Source organism: Callithrix jacchus, chromosome 3 (genome assembly GCF_049354715.1).
Source record: "Callithrix jacchus isolate 240 chromosome 3, calJac240_pri, whole genome shotgun sequence".
Lineage (NCBI taxonomy): Eukaryota > Metazoa > Chordata > Mammalia > Primates > Cebidae > Callithrix > Callithrix jacchus.
Window position 1 is genome coordinate 22156842 of NC_133504.1, and position 16932 is coordinate 22173773.

The following is a 16932-nucleotide window of genomic DNA, read 5'->3' on the forward strand; positions in this document are numbered from 1 at the left end:
TACTTCACCTAGGCATAAAACTTTACAGATCATTAAGTCCTGCTTCATGTTAACATATGAGAAATGGGAGGCATACCCAAGATCAAGTGACTTGCCCAAGGCAACAAAGCAAGTTAATGGTAAGCTTGGACTCTGAATAGTATGAATAACTCGTGTTCATATAGCACTTTACATGTTACAGAGCACTTAACCCATGCCCATTTCTACCTGGGGTGTGTAGAGGTGATGTTACCTTCCCATCTTATACTGCTGGGGAAACCAAAACCATGGAATTTATGGTCCACCCAAGGTTACTGAACCAGTAAGGACAAAGACCTAACTCTAACCTAAACCTTTCAGCTTGAAGTTCAGGGCTTTTCCTGTGGTTTTCTCTGACAGTCCCTTTTTCAGCTACCTAAGCTAAAATTCTTTATAGGCTTCTAATGACATGTACCTTCTCTTTGCACCTTTCATTTCAAAATCAGAAACCTGAACAAGAAAATTGTAGTTTATTTTGTTTTAACAGCTAAGGCCAACAGAAGTGAAGATAATGAAAGTAAGTGAGGAGCTAAGTAGCTGATGTTTCACCTACCTCACCTAGTGCAGTCAGGCAGTTACTGTGAAAATCCTTTTCCCTTGGCAGGAAGTAGCAGGGCTTGAATGAGGAGTCGATGGTTCTCCCTGTGCTATGGTGTAAATGAGTAACCCTTGTACTTGCTACCAGTGCACTGCTTCAGGACCCAGGAGGCTTCAGAAATGTGGGCCGTGGGGGGTCAGGGGAGTCATTTCAGTCTTCTTTTCTTTTGTCAGCAAATTCTTTGTGCTTAATGAGCCTCGGGAGCTCAGCCACCCTGTAGTGCAGCTTCTTTCCCTGCAGGAGCTGTGGAGAGTCCAGAGCTGTGCCATCCAATGCACATGTTGGGGTTGAGCAACTTGCAGTGAGACTCATCCCGACTGAGTGGGATGGAATCACTCTATACCCACTGGGTTCAAAGACATAGTACAAAAAAAAGAATGTATCCATCTCAGCACTTTTCTATATGCATTACAAGTTGAAGTGATTATAGTGTAGATATATTGGACTAAATGAAATATATTATTAAAATGAGTTTTACTTATTTCTTTTTGTCTTTTAAAATGTGGCTACCAGAAAATCTAAATTCCAAGTGCAGCTCATATTATATTTCAGTTGCGTAGTGTTGGGCTAGAGGCAGCACTTCCTTCCCTTGAGAGTGCTAAGAGACAAACATTTCTATTCAATTCAACAAATATTTACAGAGACCTAAATGGAGCTGTTACCTGAGAGAGGCTTTCATATCAATTTCAAAAGACTCTTGAGTAATCCCTTCAGTCCTTAGTTATTCCTCATCTGTGGGCAAGTCTTGTGTTATAAATGAAGACTGAGCTTGCTTTTATGTTTGGGTCATCCAAAAACAAAACCCTTGTTACCTAAATTGCAGGGAGGAACAGGAGGCAGATGGGAATACCAGTTTCTCATTGCCATTATGGAGCATTTTGCAAAGGACTATAATAGGAGGCAAAATATTTTCATGTCTACTAAGAGGATGTAAATGGGCATGAATTTCCGTTCCATAGCATTTCATTCATTCACTGATTTTCTTCAAAGTGACTGACTTTTCTGGAGAAGGAACACTGGACTTAGTGATGCAGTAGAATGTTGAAGTGCTGCATTTAAAACATGGCATTTCAAACCAGCGAGGAAAAGATGGACTGTTACTGAAATGATGATAGGACAACTGCTGAGTCATGTGGAGAAACAAAGTGCTAAGTGCTCTCCCTACCTTATTCTTTATGCAAAACCAGATGGGCATATGGTTCACAGGCTGAAATGTAAAAAGGAAGGACAAAAAGAAGAAAACATTTTAAAAACTAAGAAGAAATGTAGGTTTCTTATTTAAAACAATTGTGGAATAAGAAGATTTTTAAAGCATGATGTTAAATCAAGATGCAGTAGTGGAAAAAAACTGATAAATTTGACACATAAAATAAAAACTTTTCTATAGCAAACCTATGAAGTTAAAAAATAAATTAGAACATTATTTTTAATAGATATAAATATATACACACATATATACATATAAGTTAAAGAGCACTTTACATAATATAGAAAGAGTACTTATGGCCAGGTGCAGTGGCTCACACCTGTAATCCCAGCACTTTAGGAAGCTGAGGTGGGCAGATCACCTGAGGTCAGGAGTTCAACACCAGCCTGGCCAATATGGTGAAACCCCATCTCTACTAAAAAAAATACAAAAATTAGTCAGGCTGTGGTGGTGTGCCCCTGTAATCCCAGCTACTCAGGAGGCTGAGACAAGAGAATCGCTTGAACCTGGAAGGAAGAGGTTGCATTGAGCTGAGATTGTGCCACTGCACTCCAGCCTAGATGACTGAGGGAGACCCTGTCTCAAAAAAAAAGTATTTCTGTCAGTCCATAAGAAAAATACCAATAACCCAATAGAAATATGGATGGAGTATTGAAACAAGCAAATCCTAAAAGAAGAAAATAGATGCTTAATCTCATCAATAAATACAAATACAAATTAAAACAGTGTAATACTCCTTGATAATACTGTTAACAACTTGGGGAAGTAGGGACTTCTGTACTCTTTTAGAGGTGATAAAAATTGATACCTTTTTAGAATGCTATTTAGCAATATTCATCAAAAAATATTTTTAAACTTACACTTTGATCTAACAAATTCCACTTTAGGAGTTTACCTGTGGATATATAGGCTTGTACAAGCATACCAAGACATAGTAAATGGCAACATCTCTGTAAAATGGAATACCATGTTAATCAAGCTATCCATATTGATATGCAAAGATGTTCATGAAATAGTTTCATGAGAGAATAGAATGGATGGCTTGGTTTTATTTGTGTTAAAAATCAATAAAGTAGATACATATATAACAACATCTACATAGAAAGCAAATGGAAGGACATGTTTTAAACTGTTCAATGAAAATCCATCTGAGAAGTGCATTGGGGAGAGACAGATGTGGGGAACTGTCGGAGGCCTTTTACTTTTTACTTCATGATGTTCTATACCAGGGGTGTGCAATCTTTTGGCTTCCCTGGGCCACACTGGAAGAAGAAGAATTGTCCTGGCCACACATTAAATATACTTAACGATAGCTGATGAGCTTAAAAAAAAAAAACAAAACTCAAGGCCGGGCGCGGTGGCTCACGCCTGTAATCCCAGCACTTTGGGAGGCCAAGGCGGGTGGATCACGAGGTCAAGAGATCGAGACAATCCTGGTCAATATGGTGAAACCCCATCTCTACTAAAAATACAAAAAATTAGCTGGACATGGTGGCGCGTGCCTGTAATCCCAGCTACTCAGGAGGCTGAGGCAGGAGAATTGCCTGAACCCAGGAGGTGGAGGTTGCAGTGAGCTGAGATCATGCCATTGCACTCCAGCTTGGGTAACGAGTGAAACTCTGTTTCAAAAAAAAAAAACTCAAAAAAAATCTCATAATGTTTTAAGAAACTTCACAAATTTGTGTTGGGCTACATGTAGAGGACCATGGGTTGGACAAGTTTGCTCTAGTGGGTTGTGAATTAAAATAATTTCTTCTCAGATATACTGTTTGTATCCTATAGTGCTCAAAAGCTACAGAGTGATTCATCTGTAAAACTTCCTATAAAATAGTGACTATTCAACTTAGTTCTCATTAAAAAATGTTTTCTCTTTAAAAAAGTTGTAAGTCCTACCTATAAAAAACAGCTATATTCTCTCTAGGAAAGAGGGCAACCTTACACAAAAAGTTTACTTTAATATTTCTAAAGCTGCCTTGTTATTATTGATATTTTTTGTCAGTATTTCATCTCATGTTTATTTATACTTCTGTTAACTCTCAAAAACACATTCTTTCTACATTTTAGACTCTTCTCCAAAAAGGGACATAAGAATTTGAAGAGTATTAAATACTAGAGAGTCCCTGCTTTTATCGCTAGTATACTGAATTTTACCATATATCCAACCTAAGTCTCATCAAAGCTGCTTACCAAATGCTTGGAAGAAGGTATTTTAGGATAAAGTTTCTTTTGCAGGTGATGAGTGCACTCCTAACATTAAAGGTCATGGTTAGATGTCACAGAAAGCTCACACTACTGAGCTCATACATGAATTTTATCGAAATTCTGTTCAAAGTTATCAGATTCTTGCTTTCCTATTGTTACAAAGGTTGTTATACTTACAACAAAAGCTGCTTTATGTTTCTGCCTAATTAACTTAATGCCTCTACCAAATAGTCCTAACTTTATGATTTTCTCTGGAACCGATAAAAGAAGCAAGGAACAATGTTTTTTTAATACTAATCTATGCTGCTTCAGAAGAAATCTCAAGTAATTTTAAAGTATGACAACATCTAGCTAACAAATATTACTGTCGATGCATAAAAATGAAATGCAGAAAAAATATGCTAGGCTATTTAGGGGAATAGAAATAAAACAGAAAAATGAAACATGGCCATCTAAAGTGAGATTATGCGTGATACGTGTGGAGAGCTAAAAGAGACCTAAAAATCACTGGCTCCAACTTACTTTATAGATGAGGAAGCTATGAACAATAGAGGTAAAATGGCTCCCTTAAGGCCACAAAGTTAGGTAATGGATGTGCTAGGACTAGAACTGTGGTCTTTTTTTTTTTTTTTTTTTTTTTTGAGAGACGAAGTTTCACTGTTGCTACCCAGACTGGAGTGCAATGGCACAATCTCGGCTCACCGCAACCTCCGCCTCCTGGGTTAAAGCAATTCTCCTGCCTCAGCCTCCCAAGTAGCTGGGACTACAGGTGCACACCACCATGCCCAGCTAATTTTTGTATTTTTAGTAGAGACATGGTTTCACCATGTTGGCCATGATGGTATCGATCTCTTGACCTCGTGATTCACCCGCCTCAGCCTCCCAAAGTGCTGGGATTATAGGTGTGAGCCACCGCGCCCGGCCTAGAACTGTGGTCTTCTACTTGCCAGTTGGCTTGTTATACCACTCCAGGATGTGTCTACCTGCATATACATGCTTCTAAGCATCCAACCCTGTGGTCCGGCAGTTCTCCTCCCGGACATGTACCCAATATCCAGGTGACAGCTTATGTCCACCAAACGACACTTACTAGATTGTTCCCAACAGCATTGTTCTTAATAGCCACCATCTAAATGGAAGGAAGGAAGGCAGGAAAGAAGGAAAGAAAACCCACATGTTCATCAGCAGTAGAATGGATAAATTATAGTATATTTACAGAATAGAAGATTACACAGCAGTTTAAAAGAAAGAACTACTGACTCTTGGAGCAATCTGGATAAATCTCAGAAAGCATATCGTTGAGCAAAAGTAGCTAGACAGAAATTATGGAAAGCACTGTGTTACTTTTATGCCTGTTTGTAAGCTCCTTAAGGGCAGACACCATTTTCCTGCATTTGTAGATACTTAGTACTGAGCACATTATTCAGCACACAGTTGGTGCTCAGAGTCCGGGCACACTGGCTCACACCTGTAATCCCAGCACTTTGGGAAGTTGAGACAGGAGGATCGCTTGAGTGCAGAAGTTTGACACCAACTGGACATCATAATAAGCCCTTGTCGCTACTAAAAATTAGCTGGGTGTGGTTTTGGATGCATATAGTCCCGGCTACTCAGGAGGCTGAGGCAAGAGGATCGCTTGAGCCCAGGAGTTTGAGGCTACAGTGAGCAATGAATGTGCCACTGCACTTCAGCCAGGGTAACAGAGTGAGACCCTTCCCCCTCAAACACCCCCCCAATAGATGTTCAATGTGTATTTATTTTAATGGAGAGTATATGATATGAAGAAAGACACAAAGGAGGCACCCAGTATTTTTCTATTGAGAAAGCAGCAGGAAATATTGGGAACAATATTTTAATCCTCAGATGTTTATACCAGAGCACAGCATATGGAAACCTGAAATGCTAGCACAGTGTTAAAGATATAACTGACACTTGGCCAGCCAAGTATGACCATGATGAGACTATGTAATTTTTCAGAACCTTTCAAAACAGGCACCACTAATGGAGCCTATTGTTTGACCCTAGAGTTAATCTAAACATGATATCGAATAGATATGACAGTCTTCTCTATTTATATTTTTGGCTTCAATGTGAAGAAGTCTTATCATCTTCTTCCCCTACTTCTTAATCAGTGGGACAGGATGCTGAGTGGGTCAAGACTCCAGCACACTGATTAGGTTTGCACTTTTGAAGATTTGTTTCTAGGTGTCTAAATAAGCTTATTGTGGAAAAAGACATTCTCTGGTTCCTTTTTCTCCAGCATTGCCTGGTGTGCTGGCCCTTCATTTCATGAGGGTGTTGTGTTTGGGATGGGGTGATGAAGTAGCTTTTTAATTTGCTTGGTTTCCAGGCTCCTTACACCCAGCCTGTGTAGGAAAGAGCCCTACCCCTCCATGGTTCACTGCAGTTTATTAGAGCTCTACAGTGAGTTTTGGGCTGCCGCCACCATAATATAAAACATTGCTTTGCTTCATTTGGGCTTCTTATTCTCTTGGGGACCACTCAAGGTGGGACAGCTAGACTAAGAAAGGATTTGTAAATTCTGAGTCTTCTGGCCAAATGCCATGACAGTGCTCTGAATAGGGCTACCCTTTCACAGCACCTCATTCCTTCATCCCTAAACACATACCACAGAAGTCTTCATGATCCTTTCTCCAGCCATTGGTACTTCAGGCTTTGACAGGTGTTACTCTGTCATTACTGCCTATTATTTCTGAAAGATTAGCACATGTAGAAACTTCTTAAAGTCTGAAGAAGAGATATGGTCATGTTTGATAAAGGTTTATCCTACTATTTTTAGACTAGACAAGCCACTTGAATTTGAGTTCCCTAGGAGCTTTCGGAACAAATTGTCAGTCAATTTGTCATCCTTTATAGAAGTAGTGACTGCTGAGCTCCAGTTAACACAGCTTTGTGAGGAACCAGTTGTTCCAAAGCAAGTTCATTTCATAAAATATTGACTGACAGGGTTTCTATTGTCCGAGTAGGAGGGACTTATCCATAGGATGAGAAGATATAGTCCAAACAATTTAGGTGGGAAAAATAGTACATGATGTTATTTTATATAAGGGCATTTGTGAAGTGCCCAATATGTAATGCTGAGATAGAAAAATCACTGTTTTCCTTAATATTATATCTGTTACCTTTTAAAAGTTATTATTTTGCATCTCAATTTTTTTTATGAGAGGTTAAGCTATGTTTCCCATTACTGTAATATCTAGGTAAGTTATATGCAGCTTGCTGTCATTGAAGCTTTCCGGAAATGTTTTATTTTACCCTAGGAGAAACAAAAGGCTTGTGTTCTTTCCTTTCTTGCTGATAGTATCAGTGGAGTGCACAGATTTTGACCCCTGGTACTCTTACTTTACACTGGGGCTTTTGAGATAGGCGAAGTTAGCTTGCCAACAGAACTTGAATTTCATGTCTTATCCTGTTATTATTGAAAGTTTGTGCACACAGGACAATAACTGATACAATAACATGACAATAAACATGTGAAGAATTTATACCAGCTTTTTGTGAGGTTCTCCCAGAATACAGAAAGAAAGGTAGGAGTTAAACATACTTAGAAGTACACTGGTCTATTTTGAATGGTTTTATTATTTGTCTTCTTGTTCATTTTTACCAAACCCAAAAGTTGCCTCTTTATTATTCAGTTGTGCTCTGAGCAAATACCCAACCATTACTATGCAACAGGGTATCCAGTCAGACAAATATACCCTCTGATTGCTCTTCTCGAAATTTTACAGTGAGCTGAAAACAATGTTCATTTGTTATTGGCAAGTTTTTTTTAAATTATACTTTAAGTTCTGGGGTACATGTGCAGAACGTGCAGGTTTATTACATAGGTTTACACGTGATTGGCAAGTTTTAAAAACAGACAATATAAAAATTCTTAATAAAATTGTCTTTTACTCTTTCAGTCTTGCAATGGAATTGTTTATTCTTGATTTAATGTCTACCTGTGATATAGATACAATGAAATTCCAATACTGAGAGAAAAGACATTTCACCTGGGACGAACAGACACTGCACAGGCAAACTTTAAAGTAGTGACTTGAAAGTTTGGATAAAATCATGTTGAAAATAAACTTCAGGGAATTCTTGGAAATTGTTTAACCTTCTTGTGTTGGTCTGGCGGTTGCTTTTGCAGTTTAACTCGGCTGCTAAGCAGCTGATAGAATGGGATAAGCCTCCTGTGCCAGGAGTTGATGCCGGAGAATGTTCCTCGGCAGCATCCCAGAGCAGCACTGCCCCAAAGCACTCCGACACCAAGAAGAACACCAAAAAGCGGCATTCCTTCACTTCCCTCACGATGGCCAACAAGTCCTCCCAGGCGTCCCAGAACCGCCACTCCATGGAGATCAGCCCCCCTGTCCTCATCAGTTCCAGCAACCCCACTGCTGCTGCGCGGATCAGCGAGCTGTCTGGGCTCTCCTGCAGTGCCCCTTCTCAGGTAAATCCTAAAGTGTTATATAAAGAGCTCACCCACAAAAGGATCAACTCACAAACATGGTTGCTCTCTAGCTGACAAATATTACTTATTTTGAACTTCTGAAGATAGTAGCTTTTCTGGGAAGCAAAACCTCTTTATTTTGCAGGTGGAAAAATGGAGAAGGGAAAGCTAACTTGAGTGTATCAACCTAGAACTAACTACTCCATCATTTTCAAAGGAAAGATCAGAACTTACAAGATGAGCTAAATAATACTTACCAGTTTCACCAAGCAATCACTCAGCCTTACAGAACCTTCTCACATTACTGCTTTGGGAGATCTTGCCAATCTTTATCTCCACCCAGATTTAAGACACCATGGTCCAAACTTGTAATGTTGATAGCTGCTTGTATCTATATAACTTACCTTAATATTTAGGCTTCCCAGAATTACAGAGAAAGAAGAGAAAGAAACATTTAATATAAATTAGAAATTGACCTCACATATTTTAAGCTCATTAGTTCATTACAACTTTGGACTGGTATGTAAAAAATAGCCACACATTATTCTTAGGTTTGTAAAAATACATGGGATGACTGGGGCATTCATTCATTCATTCATTTGGCAAACATTTATTGAGCACTTTACTATTAGACATTTCTAGGCACTGTGTATACCATGATATATAAAATATAACAATTTGCTGTGTTAGGCTTTAATTCTGGACTACGAAAAAAGCCTAATTATAATGCTGCCCAAGCCACAGGGCTGCTATCATTATCCACTTAGGTGATGGTTGTATTTTCCTTAGCTTAAAGTTCAGAGAACCTAGTTCAAAGCAGCCTGTCACAAGCAGAAGACATTGCTTTCAAGTCTCACGTTTCATCTTAAAAATTCATGCAGATTTTACATTCTACTCCATCATATAGCTAGGGTTGGTTTTGTTTTTTCCTTTAAACATTAAAATGAAGTTATGTCCCCTTAAAAAGAAAGAAATACATAGTCCTCGTCCTCAAAAAGTTTACATTCTAATAAGTGCCTATTTTGGATACAATGAAAATGTTTTATATACAGTGTTTTATATCCTTGCCATTTTTTTCTCAGCCTCTTTGTTTGTTTGTTTTTAATAGAGATGGGGTCTCATTTTGTTGCCCAGGCTGGTAACAAACTCTTGGCCTCAAGTGAACCTCCTGCCTGGGCCTCCCAAAGTGCTGGGATTACAAGTATGAGCCACAGCCTCAGCCTCATTTATTTGACCCTGCTCCTTTAGATTCATACTGCATGTTTTAAGTTAAATGCATTCACCTTCTGAGTGGGATTGTGGGATTGTTGTTTTGTGGCATTTTTTAGGTGTTATGGCCATGACACTTTTATTGAGAGAAATAAAGACACACACGCACAACTAGAACATGAGTGCAGTGAAGGCAAGTGTTTTGTTCACTGATGATATTCCAAATGGCAGACATACAGAAAGCACACAACCTGTATTTGCTGGATGAAAGAGTCACTTGACAAATGGGTAGAGAGGAGAACCATGCCATTTTACATGGAACTAATCATACAAGTGTCAGAAATAGACGTGGATCATAGATCACAGTAGGAAGTGCCAAGTGAGGTTAATCTGGAAAGGTTCAGAACTGAAGATTTTTGAGTAAGGTTCTGAAGGAGGGAGCTAGTAAAGATGCCCATTCACTAAGAGATATTTGAATCATTTTGATTCAGTGCTTTTTATCTTGCAACCTAGCAACATTTGCACAATGATATTGTCTTGAAATAAAAGACAAGCTGCCGACGATAGTGACACCTCAGAATGGGAATAGCTTTAAAAGGATGGACAATACTCTTTTGTCAGGAGAGGAAACACAGAAGATAGACTGGGCATTTTCATCTTTGCAGAGAGCTCGGCATTCAGGTGTGAGCATGCCTGACGCTGCCACACCAGAGCTGGCAATGAAGACTCTAAAAGTAGAGCTATTTTTGTTTTGGTTCAAGTAGCTCAGGAAACAAGGCTCTTTCTGTGTTCCACTCAAAGTTTCCCCTTCAACCATTCCACCCCTCCTTCCACTTTCCAGTTGGTTCTGTTTTCAGTGGTAGAGCATTGCCTCAGGGAGAAGTTATTTCTAGAAGAGGCTGGGAGGTGTTTGAAGTGCTGCCTGGTTTCTCCAGCCTAGGTTTACAGAAAACACTACTTATCTAGGGCACTGTGTACATTGGAGGGAACCCCAGCCCACAATAGAGCATTGAGCATGTGTAGCATTTGTGACGTGCAGAAACTCTTCCAACCATGGAGATCAGTGCATAGGGGAAATGGCTCATGTAACACCATTTAAAACAGGACTCTCCTTTTGCCCTGCCCAGCAAAGAGCCTGGCTATAGATTTCACTGAGGCTCATTGCTGAATCTGTTCCGTGCTATTGACCTGATTGCTGTCTTCTTTTCCTTACACGTGTTAGCCTTTGCCTGTAGTTTCTTTTCTTTTCTGTTTTTTTTTTTTTTGAGACAGAGTTTCACTCTTGTCTCCCAGGCTGGAGTGCGATGACACAATCTCCACTCACTGCAACCTCTGCCTCCCAGGTTTAAACAATTCTCTGCTTCAGCCTCCTGAGTAGCTGGGATTACAGGCATGTGCCACCATGCCTGGCTAATTGTTTGTATTTTTAGTAGAGACGGAGTTTCAGCATCTTGGCCAGGCTGGTCTTGAACTCCTGACCTCATGACCCACCCGCCTCGGCCTCCCAAACACTGGGATTACAGGCATAAGCCACTGTGCCCGGCCAGTGTTCATTTTTATCTCATCCCAATGAAATCTAGATCTAGACAGTTGGGTGCTGGTGTGATGGTACCACAAAGTTATCAGGGACCTAGGCACCTTCAAGCTCATGTCTACTCCATATGAATAGGGCCTCATACCCTTGTTTCTGTATGGCAATTAGAGATGTCACTGTCACATCAAATCGCAGGCAGCAGGATGATGAAATGGACAAGAAGGGAGGCAAAGGGCTTGCTTGCTATTCTATTTAGTGACTACTGAGTGATGGCTGAACTTTCAAATAACATAAATTAGAAGATTACTTACAGGCAGTGCTGCCCAGGTGGGCTGCCAGATCAGATAGATGTGCATGAGTGTCCATGATTGATGTGTGTAAAAGCACATGATGGTACAAGCAGCCAAGATGTTTTGTCTCCTCCTCTGACCATACTTTGGATATTTTTTGGCCTCCAGAGGAGTGATTCATAATATTCAGTGTTTCTGTGGCATCTTTGTATTCAGTGGCCTCAGGGGAAGCAAGAAGCCCCACCCCCAACTCCTTTTTGCTTATCCCAGCTCTTCCCCGCTTTACTTAGCCTTTCTTGTAGAGGAGACAACTAATTTTTGCAGTCCCATGAGGAAAGGGTGAGCCCAGCAGAAAGTCAGTTTGTCTCAGTTCGGGGCATTTATTCTAGACACGCTCACCTTTCACTGGTTTACTTCTACTTCTTGTCCTTCTGCTTTTAGTCATTCTTGGGTGACTTTGTCTCTTCCTTTGCTGCAATGCTAGGAACAGCCCCGTATTGAAGTGGTTCTTGCAGGATTCCCCATGTCAGTGCTTCCCTGGAGTGCTTGTGATGGCAGAGACCTCAAGTAGCCTCTGGTCCAGCTGCTCACAGGGGTCTAGAGACATGAAGGAACTTATCCCAAAACCGTGAGGTCATTAACCACTAATTATTCTCACTCCCACTCTGCGCCTGTAGAGAAACGCCAATCAGTAATGAAATCTTTCTCAAATATGCATAGGGTCAGGCCCAGGAAATTGTACTTTGGTTAAGTTTTTTTCTGCCCCAGCGGTTCCTTGATAATAACGTCTATTACTAGTGGAGGGTGTCCAGGTACTTGGCATTTTGAATAAAGAACTGGACAAAACACATGAAGCAAGGAAAGAATGAAGCAACAAAAGCAGAGATTTGTTAAAAATGAAAGTACACAGACAGTGTGGAAGCAGCCTGAGCAGTGGCTCAAGGGCCCTGGATACAGAATCTTCTTGAGTCCAAATACGCCCCAGAGGTTTCCCATTGGCCACTTGGTACTCACCGCATATAAATGAAGTAGTGGCCCACAATCAATAGTTGTGGAAAGCAACCAATCTGAGGCTTATGTCAAGTTACAGGGTTGCACTTCTATGCAAATGAAGACTTGGCCCACAATCAGTCGTTGAGGACAGCAACCAATCAGAGGCTGAAGTGAAGTTAAAAAGTCACACACCTATGCAAATGGATGATTTGGTTACAAAAAGCAGCCAATCAGAGGTACTTTCAATTTCCCATCTGCAGGTCAGAAAAGGTGAGGGGTTTGCAAAGTAGCCTCTGGTCCTTTTATTACTTAGGCATGGAAAGTTAGGGTTTTCCTTTCAGTGTAGTTCTGGGAAGTCAGTGTGAAATGGTCTTAGGTTCCCTGCCTCCAGATCCTATTCTAAAGATTGCAGATTCCGTGTATATAGCATAGATTTATTTGTGAAAATAAATTACATGCTGTGCTGCTGATTATCCATGGCTTTGGTAGGGCCTACCCCAGTGGGAAAGTGAACGTTTCTGTTAGGTCCTCTGGAAACTAATCTCCTAGCTTTTCTTTGTCCTGATAGTCTTTTTCTTAATGTATGGGAACTGAGAAAACTGTTTGGGATTACAGTTTTATGATAAAACCTAGCTTTTGGGGTGGGTCATTGTTTCCTTAGGGAAACAGGTACTAGCTAACCACATTGCTTCTATTCACACTGGAGGAAAAAAACACTCCCATTTGTGCAGATCTCATCCCCCTACTTCTGCAGCTTCAAGTAACACCACTGCATTCTGCAGCTGGACCTGCTATGCAACCTGAGTGAAATTGATCGAGTAACTTAACACAGGCAATGAAATGACCTGAATAACTCAATTTCTTTCTAGTAAATTAATCTTGGGTTGTATCATGGATAAGACACCTTTGAAAACAACTAATTTGGCTTGACATTGTTCCTTTAAAGGTTTTATAAGTAATTGCCTGCTCTAAGCATGTCTAGGCAGCTGCATTTTAATTATGCATCCCCACCAAAAGGTAGAAGTCATGAAAAATGACCCTGAAAATAGCAAAATTTCACATAGATTTAACATATTGATAGACAAGTGAGTATTCAGCCACTACCCGCCTTAACAGGATCTTCAGGGAAACTGCCAGGAGGCTAGTTGAACACCAGGCTGACCATTGGAAGGCCGGTTTGATTCATGGTGGTGGACAAAACAAGGCAACATGTTATCATGAACGCCAACGGCAGCTGAATTCTGTAGGTAAAACACTGTCATGACCAGTATTTATCACATCATTCCCCAGCATCTAGTAAAATGCCTGGTTCAAATTAGGTAACTGGTAAATTTGGGTTGAACAAACTAAAAGGGATTCCACCTTCCCCAAATAACAGAAAGTACAGATTTTTTTTTAATGTGACTTGCCTTTCTAAGGTTTAGGCAGTATATTCTGTTGTATTAAACATAGTCTTCTTTTTAATATCTTTTTTTTCTTGGCAGGTTCATATAAGTACCACCGGGTTAATTGTGACCCCACCCCCAAGCAGCCCAGTGACAACTGGTCCCTCGTTTACTTTTCCATCAGATGTTCCCTACCAAGCTGCCCTTGGAGTGAGTATAGTTTCTCCCATTTCTATTTCTCTGTTAGGTGTTTAGTCATGCAACTCTGGCACACCCCACCTCCTAACACCTGCAGTGTATGTTCATACTTGCTAGGTGAGGTGGGTCTCTATCTTTCATCTGCTATCTCTGTTCATCTTAACAAAACGTTAGAAAGTCCCTTGCCTGCATCCTGCAAAATTTTTAACAGTGAGGATCAATGGCCTGAAACTTTTAGCAGAACTCAAAAATACATTTAATTTTCGTTACAGTTCAACCTGATTTTCTAAAGCTTAACCTTTATTTATTTTGAGTTTCTAGATCCTGCTTATTTCTTATAAAGACAAATTTATGGAAATACTAAGGAAACAGGTCCTGAAGGTGAATGGTTTACTTTGAGTCACATGACAGATTGATACCAAATCTCTACATTAAGGATTAATTCTTTAATTTCTTGTCTTGTATCCGTATTGTCAGTAGCTGTGGCTACCTAAAGGGACCTGAGGTCTTGGAAGGCTCCCTTAGTTTGTCTTGATTTTCCTTCTTCTGAAAACATGATGTCCTACAGATAGAGTCTAAACAGCTAATTGTTTAAAAATATCTAAACGGGAAAATAATAGGGACAACTAGGATAGCCAGGAGATACAGATACAAAGAAGAGGGCCACTCTGGAGAGAAAATTAAAAGGGAAGCAACAAGCAAATGCACCCTTAGGTAGTAGAGAAAGACTGTTGTGTAAGATGACGTTTCCTAAAATTGTAAGCAAGGAACTAGCAATTGTGAGACATCTCTCATCCAGGCCAAAGCTTTGGCTTATATTTTCTATTTGCTCCAGTGCTGAGTTGAATTACGATAGAAAAGATAATTAAATTAGATTGCCGCAGTACCTAGACTACTGAATCACCCTGCCTGGCCACAGGTGTAAGTTATGCTGTTGGCAGAGAACACCATCGGTGTGGCCTGATGATGGGGGTGCAGGCCTGCAGTGAAACAGCCAGGATAGGAAGCCCACCTCCACCATTTATTTGTTCTATAACCGTGGAAAAGGTACTCTGCCTCTTTCAGCCTCAGTATCCCTAGCTGTAAAGTAAGTATCTACTTCAGAGACTTAGATCATAGAAAGGGAGGACCATTATTGATCTTTTTGGCCTCTGTTGAGGGCTGTTGCAAGTTGGGCCTGGTTCACTTTGTTAATAGTTTTCTTTGCTGTCTGTACCAGGAATACTGAGGCTTCTAAGCAGCTGGTTTGTTTTTAGGTTGTGGATTTTATACATGTTGTAAAGATTTTATTTCCCTCTGCTGGAGTGCTTAGGGCCAGATTTGTAGCCCCCTCTAGCAAGGACTTCACAACATAATTAGTCAAAATGTTGGCTCCATCTAGTTTTATTGTTCTCATTTTCCATTTGCCTTGTTTTTCCTATTTCTTATTTATTTTGTCTTGATACATCTATAAATAATTGAAAACTGATTTAGAAACAAGGTGGGATATAAATAAATGTGAGTTATTACCTAGCTTGACTTGGGCTTTTGAAAACTTTTAGAGTTAGTTAAGCATGTTCTTGTATTTAAATGGAAGTTAATAATGTTGTGGGAGTTAAAGCTAGAGGTTAAAGATATTTTTTTGTTTGTTTTTTTATTTTCATTTTTATTATTTCCTGAACAATCACACCTTTCTTGATAGTACAACTGCTTGGTGAAGGAAAAGATGCCGGGATCATCTGGGGAGAAATGAATTTCAGTTAACTTTTAGTGAAATTTGGTTTCCCTGAGATTCTATTAGCCCCGGATGTTTGACCAGAGCCAAGTTCCTTAACCACCATGACCTCTCATCTCCAGGGGAGACTCTCTCCTTTCCTTCCCACTCACAGCATGTGTACACAATGAGTTGATATATTCATTTCCAGATGACTGCCTTGCATGGAAAAATTCTAACTTGATTTCTTACGGGAAAAAAAGAGGACTCACTTTTCAGATAATGGAAAATTGAACTATAAGTTAAGCATCTGAAATCTGAAATCCAAAATGCTCCAAAATCTGAAACTTTTTAGTACAAATGTGAAGCTCAAAGGAAGTGCTCATTGGAGCATTTGGGATTTCAAATTTTGGGATTTGGGATGCTTAACTGGTGAAGTAAATATTTTAAAATATAAAAAAAATCAAAAATCAAAAATACTTCTGGTCACAAGCATCTGGATAAGGGAGATTCAACCTGTAGTGAGAAAAGACATAAGGCTGACTGAATTTCAGCCCTTGTGGGCTGAAAATTATACAGTGTAGTAACTGGCCAGTTGCTGTTAGCTAGAGGCTCACTCTGGGGCAATCAATGGGACAGGTCATAAGAGAGCATGGATATGCAAAAGTTAATTTACATCCAACCATTTTATTCTAGGATTATAGAAGAAAACCTGCATGTTAAGCAAGAAGAAGGTTGATTAAACAGTATGTCTACTGTGCCAATTTCATTTAATGAAAAACTAATTATAAACAAAGCTGTCTGTCATCCCAGGAGATGTCTAGATCTCAGAGTCCCTGGTAGGTTGGCAGAAATGTTTTAGATTTAATATGTCAGGTTTAAATGGAAAATCTCAGTAGCATGTGCCCTCTACATCTTATATTAATTGTGTCAAGCATTCTACTTAAAATTTGAAATGGTTCCGAAGACTCTGAATACTATGACAGCAGTGGCACACAGCTTGGTGGAAAAGAGGCCAGGCTTTTCATGGTGTAGATTTATAGGTAATAAATGCCACCAGCAGAATAAAAAAATGAAAATGATTTCTAATGCTTTTTTTTCATGAATTGAGATTTTTTAATCTTTTATGCAGGGTGAAATTATAAACGT

General features: G+C 39.7%; 1 protein-coding gene across 6 annotated transcripts in view; it reads left to right on the plus strand.

Annotated features, from left to right (window-relative positions):
• Nucleotides 1-16932, plus strand: part of SH3RF1 (SH3 domain containing ring finger 1) — a 195741-nt gene that overhangs the window by 137825 nt on the left and 40984 nt on the right. For all 6 annotated transcript variants that reach the window (XM_017970151.4, XM_035292667.3, XM_008992468.5 and 3 more), the window contains exons 5-6: nucleotides 8179-8481; nucleotides 13992-14102. In XM_017970151.4, coding sequence (XP_017825640.2) covers nucleotides 8179-8481; nucleotides 13992-14102 — 414 coding nt within the window. The remainder of the gene's footprint in view (nucleotides 1-8178; nucleotides 8482-13991; nucleotides 14103-16932) is intronic.